At 36.5% G+C, this 10,682-nt stretch overlaps 1 protein-coding gene across 1 annotated transcript in view; it reads left to right on the forward strand.

The window, feature by feature from the left end:
- The window catches only part of Clk (circadian locomoter output cycles kaput protein Clock), a 938,225-nt gene extending 933,276 nt beyond the window's left edge, over positions 1-4,949 (forward strand). Inside the window, exon 18 of the mRNA XM_068225986.1 lies at positions 4,845-4,949. Coding sequence (XP_068082087.1) covers positions 4,845-4,949 — 105 coding nt within the window. The remainder of the gene's footprint in view (positions 1-4,844) is intronic.
- The last annotated feature ends 5,733 nt before the right edge of the window (positions 4,950-10,682 follow it).

Genomic DNA, 10,682 nt, shown 5'->3' on the forward strand with positions numbered 1-10,682 from the left:
AGTGCAAATACTTAGGTGTGAGATTTGAAAGTAATTTGCACTGGAAGGGTCATGTGGATGACATTGTTAGGAAAGCATATAGATCGTTACATGTCATAATGGGGCTACTTAAAGGATGCAACAAAGAATTAAAAGAAAAAAGTTACTTTAGTATGGTTCGTCCATTATTGGAATATTCAAACAGTGTTTGGGATCCTCACCAAGAATAGCTAATAAAAGAAATAGATAGTGTGCAGAGGAAAGCAGCAAGATTTGTAACAGGGGATTTCAAGAGAAAGAGTAGTGCATCAGAAATGTTAAAGGAACTTGGGTAGGAAACTTTAAGTAAGAGAAGGGAGAAAACTAGACTTATAGGATTATATAGAGCCTATATAGGAGAAGAAGGCTGGGTAGATATCTGTGAGAGGCTTCAGTTGAAAAATAATTATATCGGCAGGACTAACCACAAGTATAAAATTAGAAGGAATTTTAGCAGAAGCGATTGGGGTAAATTTTCATTCATTGGGAAGGACGTGAAGGAGTGGAACAGTTTACCAGGGGTAGAGTTTGATCCTTTTCCAAAATCTGTACAGATATTCAAGAAGAGAATAAACAGCAACAGAGAAAATAAATGAAATGTTAGAGGGCATTCAACCAGTGCAGGTTATTGTAAATTTAAAAATGTGTGTGAATAAATTAATTCCATCCCCTAGTCTAAGGAGTTTGGACAGCCAAAGTAGGGGACTGCCTGTAGGGGTGAAGTACAGTGGGGACTTCGAGGGCCCTGGGACCGCTATGGTAGCTGTGAAGGCCCTTCAGGAACTCTGAAAAGTGGCAGCAAAAGGGGGCTCTGGTTAAGACGCAGCAGGTCGTTATGCTACTTAGGTTCCAAAATGGGTAAAAAATAAATAAGTAAATAAATGCAATGTAAATTTTAATCTTATACCAGTTGTATAGTATTATTTGAAGTAATTCCACATACTGTATATGAGTTGACAATATTTGTAAGTACAGGAGATATTATAAGTAGAATTTTGTAAACAATATAAATTTATTAATGATGAGCTGTGTGTTTAATAGAAAAAATTGTTAGCGTAAACTGTATAATATTGTATTCTAGGAAAATTTTCTTCTCTTGTTAATCTAAAATTTAGTGCTTGACAATAATGTACTTTAGTGTACCATTTGCCACCGAGGTAGACACCTCATTTGCAAATAAAGAGATTTTGATTTGATTCGATTCGATTCGATTCTTGTGTCCCATTTTATCTTACAAATTGTCAGCTTCCCTCTTTTTGACCTTCAGAAGGTTCATTATTTGATACAGTTACATCATGCATATTTTCCTTTGACAGAATTTTGGTAAAAACAGGTGGATCAGTTTCATTACAAGCATTCCTTAACATTTCCCTAGGCCATGATTGTAGTTCAGTGTTTGAATCAGAGAAATTAGATAGTGACAATGCATGCAGTGAATCATCCGAATTCAGAACATCTTTCAACTCATCAGGGATGGAAGGTGTTACGCTTGACTTTAAAATATATCATAATAGATTTTTAGAAAATCAGTCATTGCTTGATTTTAGCAAATCAACACGGAAAACATGTCAGTCTTCAATTCTGTTCGAGATTGGAGTTAGCACAGTGTGCACATGCATGCATCTTGCATCTAGCAAAGTGCTCTTGATCACTCAATTTCAGCCATATGAGGAGTTACTGCACTTTGCCCACCCACCATATATCTATCAAATAACTTACAGTAATTGTATTCCTTTCCTTGCATTACTTCTACAGTTCAATGCTAACAACTTTGTCATCCTTACTTGACTTCGAGCTCACCATATCCTCATTACTTCTCCCTTGTACACAAACCCTTAATTTATATGTTATACTAATAATAACTATTCCTCAGAATTTGGTTGTGAGATTTTGTAATAAGCAATATAGGCATATTTATTGAATTCATTGTTTTTGTTTGTATTTTGATAAGATGACAAACAGGGAAAATTATATTGTTGTACGTGTTGATAGTATAAGTTAGTGCCAGATTGTTTGGAAATAAATGGATGTTTTCATACCTCAAACTACTAGTGGGTTTTTGAATGTAGAGGATATACTTGCACCATTCAAAATAGTCTCCGAATGGTGACAGATATCTGCCAATGATTCCCTGGGCCATGTATGGGCAAACCCCGAACCATTTGATAAGGAACCTGCAAGGGCAGCAAACACTATGTAGTTTGAAACAAACGGGCAAACGGATGTTGAATGAAGTGACTTTGCTGATTGCGGTTTATATTTACTTTTGAGTACATAAACAAGTAAATAAGTTTTGAGAGGACATTTCTTTTAGATTTACAATCATTTCACTAAAATCTGTATTTATTTCAGTTAAAGTTATTATTCAGCTATTATTCAGCTGCAGCAGCAGATGTTCACCAGTTAAAAGGGATCTGTATATCGACTTGGCATAGTTCGTTTGTGAAAATTGTTATTCACGCAAATAATTAGAAGCAAATGTAGCCAACATTTTAGATTTTTTTTTTTTTTACATCTGAAGCCATTTCTTTTCAGTTTTGACTCAGTTATTTTATAACTGTTAGGTTCATAAGTCTGCTGAAACTAATTTTGAGTAATAAATTTATAAACTATCTGCAAGAAAACATATGGTAACAGTATTATACCTGAAGAAGGAACAAATTAATTAAAATAGAATGACATATTTCATTCTTAACAGAACATCATCATATTTTATCAAATCACACTCAAATATTTCTGTTTATTTCTGTGTAGAAAAGTATAAACATTTGTTTATTTCTGTTAAAATACATCTGAACTTCAAAATCTGGAACTTACCTTACCTGCGAGGTGATGAAGAATCGTTGCTCTGTCTTTAGCGCGATTCTAGCTGGCCAGTTCAGTTCATTGATCTTCCGCTACGCCACCCCACACCCCCACTCCCACCCCACCCCCAACCCCCTTCCTGGTTAGGTCAATGACACAGTGTATTTTTTCTTTTATCTGGTGTGGAAATTTAGTTTGCTTGGTCTATACATATTGCATTGCAGTTTGTTACTTGACATTTGAGCACATTCAAATTAAGCTACCATTTTCATTGTTATTAACGATACCCAGGTGACTGGAGTGGGACATTGATGATGATGTGATGATTTCGTTGTTATTATTGTTATATTATTATCATAATTTGAATTGTTTTTGCGAACTGTTTTAGGGCTATTAAGGCCAGACTGGTAATGTATGATGTTAAAATAATGTAGTAAACGTCCTCACCAGCCTTACTCTACTTGACTTTTAAGGTGGCCTTAATTTGTGACTACAACAAATATCCCACTTCAAGTATTATTCAATAATGGTTGACATGGTGTCAATCCTCAGGCTTAATTCAATTATATAACATGGAGCATGTTATATGAACTCTACTTATTTTACTAAATGCTTGTACAAGTTTTAAACTAAGTGATTAGTTATGAAGAGAACGTCCTCCAAACTACACAACACATCATATACCACCTCTTCTTTGAATAAATGAAACAAAAGGATACAAAAGATGGAAAGAGCGTACGGTATAACTAAGAATACTTACAACAAAAAGTGCTTATCAAGAAAACTTAAAATAAAGCACTACAACACAGTAGTGAAACCAGAATGCCTTTATGCCAGCGAATGTCTAGCACTGAACTACAAGCTTGATAAATTAGAAATATTAGAAAGAAGAATTATAAGGAAAATATTAGGTCCTCCAAGAATTGCAGAGTTTTGGAAATTAAAAAGTAACAATGAAATTTACCAGAACGTAGAAAACATATCAGAAACAATAAGAGAAAGGAGATTGCTATTTCTTGGACACATTTACAGAATGGATGACAATAGACTAACTAAACGAATCTTCAAGTACCTTTGGGAAAAGAAATAAACTACCACCTGGATTCAAGAAGTCAAGAAAGACCTGGAAAGGAACAACATACGAGAAGAAGAATTATTGGAAAGAAAGATTTTTAGGAAGAAAGTCTTACAAATGGAAGGATTCCAAGGGAGGAAGGAAAAGAAAACAGGCACAAAGTGGACTGAAGACAGGAAAAAGAAACACAGTGAAACAATGAAAGAATACTGGAAGAAAAGGAAAGAACAACTAAGGAGGAACAATTGAAATTGTAACGTGGTCCTTAGAAGGCCGGAACGCAAGAAGAAGAAGAAACATCTCTAATCATTTAAGGTGTTATTTTTACACGATACAAACTCGTGAATGTGTTTTAATATTTAATTTTTCAATATAGGTGTACTTTTAGAGAGGTGTACTTTGTATATATCTTGCCTAAAATGGTACCTTGACTCCAACTTTAACAATGATTGAGCTTTAACCTGATGATGTTCTCTACGGAGAATGAAACATGTACTTATATAAAATAAACATTGTGAACTCGTATAGGTGAGACTTTTCTGTAATTTAACAAGCCCATTAAAGTAACCGATATCAGAGGCTGCTTCTCGTCCTAAACAGCCGGCATGTATAGTTGCCCAGTTGTGACACAGTGTGTGATTGTTGAGAAAGCAGGAAGAAACAAAAATGACATAAAACATGAAGCTGTTAAGAGTGTATATATCACTATCACTGATGGGTCAAATCTGACCCAGCCGTGGTTCTACGTATACATATTTCTCCTAATGGGTTGTGTCCAGAAATATGAAATTACGCTGCAGTTCTAGTGTTAAGACAGTAGCAAAATATATACAACATAATTCCATCAAAAGGTTTTCAAAAATAACAAAATTTACGGATTACACAGTTTAACTTTGCTATAAAATGTTATTAATAATTAATTATTTCACTTATTCATTCATTTCAGGTCACTGTCGAGCCTCATGCTACAGAAGAAGTGATCCCTTACCAACTATCACAACAAGCGCAGCTTCTCTATACCTCACAAAACTCAACCCAACAACATCAGTGATGATTTTGTTCTGCTGTGTATAGCATACAATGTATTAGGACCGAGCTACTAGTAAATTTAAAAAGAGACTTCTAGGTAGTGTTTACATAATGTTAAAGTAAAGTAAAGTAATTCTCTGTGATTTTCAGATATCTACAACTCTACTTAATTTGACAGAGTTCTAATATTATAATTTTACTTCATTAGGAAGTTAGTTATTTCATTGGTTCCTGTCTGCATTCAGAAATTCACTACTTCATGAGGAACATAGAAATACAAGATCAGTATTCCAGTTGTTACACTTGGTAAGTACTAAAAGGAGCTTGTGAAGTGTTCCACTGAGTCAGTACTGATTGTATTTAAGCAGAGAAATGTGTTGTGTGGAATTAAATTGACTTTCTAATCTAATTCCATTCTTAAACACCAGCCCCTTATAATTCATGAAGATTTGTAACCCATCTATCACTAATAGTCCTTATGGTCGATCTTTTTGCTCTGCTTCCTACCATTATGTCAGCAATATAAAACAAGGCAGACTTGCACAGGTAAAATGACTACTGCTTTCTTCATGCCAAGATAAAAGGACCATTCCATAAACATACCATTTATTATGTTCATTTACAGTACAGTCCCGTGCGAAATAATCGGAACACGGCAGTCAAGTACACATTTTTTTTTTTCATTTATGTACATAATACATACCTTGAATACCTTCTAATAGCTAATATGTCCTCCTTTATGTGTTGTAAGTTCTTTTGCACAATTAGGCATTGATTCCACAAGCTTTGAGCACATATTTTTCAGTTCATCATCATGAAACCACACTTTAACTAATTAAAGTGTGGGCACTATCATGCATACTTCGGTGGAACAGTAAAGTTTTGCAAGTCTCCTTTTGCAAATATCCCACAAGTTTTCTATGGGATTTATGTCAGGAGAGTTCCCTGGTCACTCTAAAATACGAATATTGTTCTCACTGAAATTTTTTGGCACTTTCTTTGAAGTATGGCAAGGAGCCAGATCTTCCTGAAAAATTCTGTCACCGTCTGGAAACCTCTTCTGCAGCTCAGAAACAACTCTTCTTTGCAGTATTTGGATGTACTGGTCAGATTTCATCATCCCTTCAGCTGGTACTAAGGGTCTCAATCCTTCATGTGTGAAACACCCCCAAAACAAATTCTGCACTGGGTGTTTTACGGTCTGTTGCAAATGATATGAAGTTGTTGCCTCATTATTCGCTCGGTGCACATATTGAACCCTCTGCCCCAGCACTTAAAAATAACTCTCATCAGAAAAAAAAACTGTCTTCCAGTGTTCAGTTGTCCAGTCCTGATGACTACGTGCCCACAAAAGACATTTCTTGTGCGTTTCTCTTGTTAGAAGGTGTTTCTTTACAGGTCTGCAGGCTTTCCTTCCAGCTAACAGAAGTCTATGGCGAACATTAGATACATGCAGATTCACTCCCCTTTCCCCTAATTCATGTGCGAAGTCCACAGCAGTTAGCCTAGGGTTTAATTTACTTCTCCTGAGGAGGAAATGGTCATCAGTTGGCATAGTTTTCTTTTTCCTGCAACAGTTCTCCATTTTCTTCGTTGAAATTAATCCAGTTTGTTTGTACTGTTGAATAATTCTATTTATAATGCATACACCGACATCAAATTTAGTAGCCTGCTCTCTTTATGTCATACAAGTATTTTGAGATAATGCTTTAATCGCAATATGCTTCCTGGGAGTCATATCCATTGAAGAAATAGGTATTAATACCACCTCAGAAATCCTCCAAAGTGACTTACTTAGAAATAAATACCGCTTTTATCCACAACAATCGCCACACAAATCAAACAACACTGAATAACAGTGCAAATAACATGTAGAGAGTGTGGGAACTAAGAATAAGTCATGTGTAGCACACTGTCACTAACTGTTGAGAAAATTATGAAAAAAATTCCATTGTTTTGATTAATTCGCACAGGACTGTACATATACCACTAATACTAACTAGTTAATAGATTGTGCAAGTGATCTGTTGTTTCAGAATGCAAAATGAGCACTGTGAAACATGAATCTCAGATGTGGAAAGGATATTGCATTGTAAGGTGGATGACCATGTACTCCAAGTACGTCTTTTCAGAGCCAAGCGCTGTTATGGCAAGCGTGGGTGAAGTGGCAAGGTGCTGGTCACCCTTCAGGGCTGACAACCGATGGATGATAGGAATCCAGGCCTACGCAAATATTTTTGAAAGTGTTCACAGGTTCCTAGTAAAATGGAAGACAGCAGGAATAGTTAGCGCCAGTGCTAATTCAGTATTTAAAACTCGAATGAACTCTGAAAACTATCTCAAATGTAACACTGATGTTCCAAAAGGAAGTGTATGTGATGACTATGAACCGATACATCCTAGTCCAACCCGGCTAAATAAAGTATGATATAAAGAGACCTTTTGAAAGCCAAATAAACAAATCATTCTTTGGAAATTAATAGGTATGAGACCTTGCCTCTTTCTGCGTAATATGTGATGACAAAAAGAAGTATCACGATTTGATCCTTAATCTTATCTTCCCAGTCATTGTGGAGTATGCCCTTTCCAACTGACCTATTGCAGTGTTCAACACACAAACAGCAGTTCACAGTCTAGTCAGTACCTGTCTTCATGTACACTTCCTTTCATAACATAACTGTTATTTGCATCCATGATCATTTTAAGAGTTCATTGAAGTTTCAAATATTGAATTGACCATGGTGCTAATGATTCCTGCTATCTTTCTTTATACTGGGAAGCTGTGATCACTTACGTGAATATTTGTGTAGGGCTGGATTCAAACTGTCGATCCTCTGTTAGCTCTGGCAGATGACCAGCACCTTGCCACTTCAGTCACACTTGCCATACAGCACTTAGCTCTTAGAAGACATACTTGGAGTGCATGGCCATCCAGCTCGCAATGCAATATCCTTTTCATACCTGAGATAATATGTTTTACAGCATTCATTTTGCATTCTGCCACAAAAAATCATTTCGCACAACCTAATTAACTATTTCGTATTAGCGGTAAATGTATTGTAAAAGCACACAACAAACAGCATGTTTGTGCAATGGTCCTTTTATCTTGGCACAAAGATAGCATCTAGTCATTTTTCCTGAGTAAGTCTATCTCTTTTTACATTGCTGACATACTGGTAGCAAGTAGGACAATATTGACCTTAAGGATTATCAGTGTTAGATGGGTTGCATATCTTAATGAATTATAAGGTGGACCACCCAGTATATACAGAGTGTATCTAAATCATACCGACAAAAAAATCAGGGATGCTCTTTGTATTATATAAAGAACAATATTGGAATCAGATTGGGGCAGAAAGTTTTCCATTTCAAACAAATGAGATCAGTTAGTTACTTCTTAGTTTGTTATTTCCGGTTGCGTGATTCAAATTGACAAGCTCGCTGTATTTGCTCTGCCAGAGGGTAAGCCGCCGTCCACTGCTGTGCTTCAGAGGAGGGAAGGGTTGTGGGTTGTATGATAGACGGAGATAGAGATAATGGCACTCAATGGGGGTAAGAGTGGGTCCTCCTATTTAATACTCAATTATTAATTACATGACTATATTTTCATTAAATTCATATTGCCAATGATTTTACATTATCATTAATAATTGTGTATGGAATAGGTGGATTCACTCTTACCCCATTGGCTATATTCTCATTGAAAAATCAAAGGAACTAATTTCAACCTTAAATATGAGGTCATCCTTAGCCATTACATTGAACCAAAATTGGCAAATTAGAGAGAAAAAACACTGAAAATAAAAATATCTAAAATATGTAATGGCACTTCAAAAGTTTTTAAATCTTTGATATTGGTAGTAAAGATTTAAAGAGTAACATCAGTGCCCATCAGTTACTATCCAGTATTGATGTTTTGTGTGAAGATAATATCAAGTTAGATGTTGTTTTTTGTTTAACAGTCTTGCCTCCAAATTACAAATTGACAAAGGGCCATCTTACTTGATATTATCTTCACTCAAAACTTCAACATCGCATAGTAACTGATGGATATTGATGTTACTCTTTAAATCTTTACTATCGATATCAAAGATTTACAAACTTTTAAAGTGTTCTGTTTCATCACATATTTTAGATGTTTTATATTTTTCAGTGTTTTTTAATTTGCCAATTTTGGTGCAGTGTAATGACTGAGGAGACCTCATATTTAAGGTCAAAACTAGTCTCATTAATTTTTTAATGAGAATATTGCCAATGATTTTACATTATCATTAATAATTGTGTATGGAATAGGTGGATTCACTCTTACCCCATTAAATGTTGAATACTTGTCAATATGGATCAGTATGAAATTTATATCACGGAGATAATGCTTAGTGCAAATGCACAAGTTTCTCTTTCATTTAGCACAGTCACTTCCCAGCCTCAGTAGGCAGCATACAGTGGCTACTAAGTTTATGATATAAATTGGTGAAAATGGCTCTGTATCAATACACCAGCAAGAAATGGCTGATATGCACCTAGCCTGTGACACAGCAAATAACAACGGGAGAAAAACTGCACTGATTTATGACGTCCGGTACCCAAAATTGCCACCATCCTCATTATTCAACCTTCATGTCCATTGGCAACTGAATGCGTGAAGGAGGGCGGAAGGCAACCTTCATGTGACAGAAGTGCGCATATTTCAGCATCAGTTTAGTGTCAAATTTTACCAAGCTTGATATGCTGCAGTCGCTTAAGTGCGGCCAATATCCAGTATTCGGGAGATAGTAGGTTCGAATCCCACTGTCGGCAGCCCTGAAAATGGTTTTCCTTGGTTTCCCATTTTCACACCAGGCAAATGCTGGGGCTGTACCTTAGTTAAGGCCACGGCCGCTTCCTTCCACTCCTAGCCCTTTCCTGTTCCATCGCTGCCATAAGATCTATCTGTGTCGGTGCGACATAAAGCAACTTGCAAAAAAAAAAGTCAAATTTTGGGCCAGCATTGTTGGTGACTATTTACTTGGGCCGTATGACTTCCTCCTCGCCTGAACCGTGAGGAATGCTACTGTTTCTTGGTAGAATCACTGTCTGGATTATTGGAAGATGCTCCTTTGAGTATTCGGCAGCGAATGTGACTGTGTCAATATGGCACTCCACCGTACTTCACTCACCGTGTCACGCAGCACGTAAATCATTATTAGCCAGGGAGATGGGTGGGCCATGGTGGGCTAGTTATATGACCTCCATGCTTGTCGAATATAACTCCCATGGACTTTCCTTGTTGCGTGAAGATCATCGGGCGAGTTGGCCATGCGATTAGGGGCACGCAGCTGTGAGCTTGCATCCGGGAGATAGTGGGTTCGAACCCCACTGTCGGCAGCACTGAAGATCGTTTTCCGTGGTTTCCCATTTTCACACCAGGCAAATGCTGGGAGTGTACTTTAATTCAGGCCACAGCCAGTTTCTTCCCACTCTAGGTCTTTCCTATTCCATCATCGCCATAAGACGTATCTGTGTCGATGGGACGTAAAGAAAAATTGTAAAAAAAAAAAAAAAAAAAAAAAGTTACATGAAGATCGAAGTAGAAAGGGGAATGTTGAACTTTTACGGTAATCAAACCATTGGGTGTATTGTTTCTTTCGTTCAGTATTTCATTCCTTTTACAATGTTGTGAGTAAAGGAATGCACGATCATGTGGCGGCAGTGATGCGTCTTCATGCATGTTAAATAATAAAGAATATTACTGCCACCAAGAGACTAGAGGAGGTGC

Source organism: Anabrus simplex, chromosome 2 (assembly GCF_040414725.1).
Source record: "Anabrus simplex isolate iqAnaSimp1 chromosome 2, ASM4041472v1, whole genome shotgun sequence".
NCBI classification, from domain to species: domain Eukaryota; kingdom Metazoa; phylum Arthropoda; class Insecta; order Orthoptera; family Tettigoniidae; genus Anabrus; species Anabrus simplex.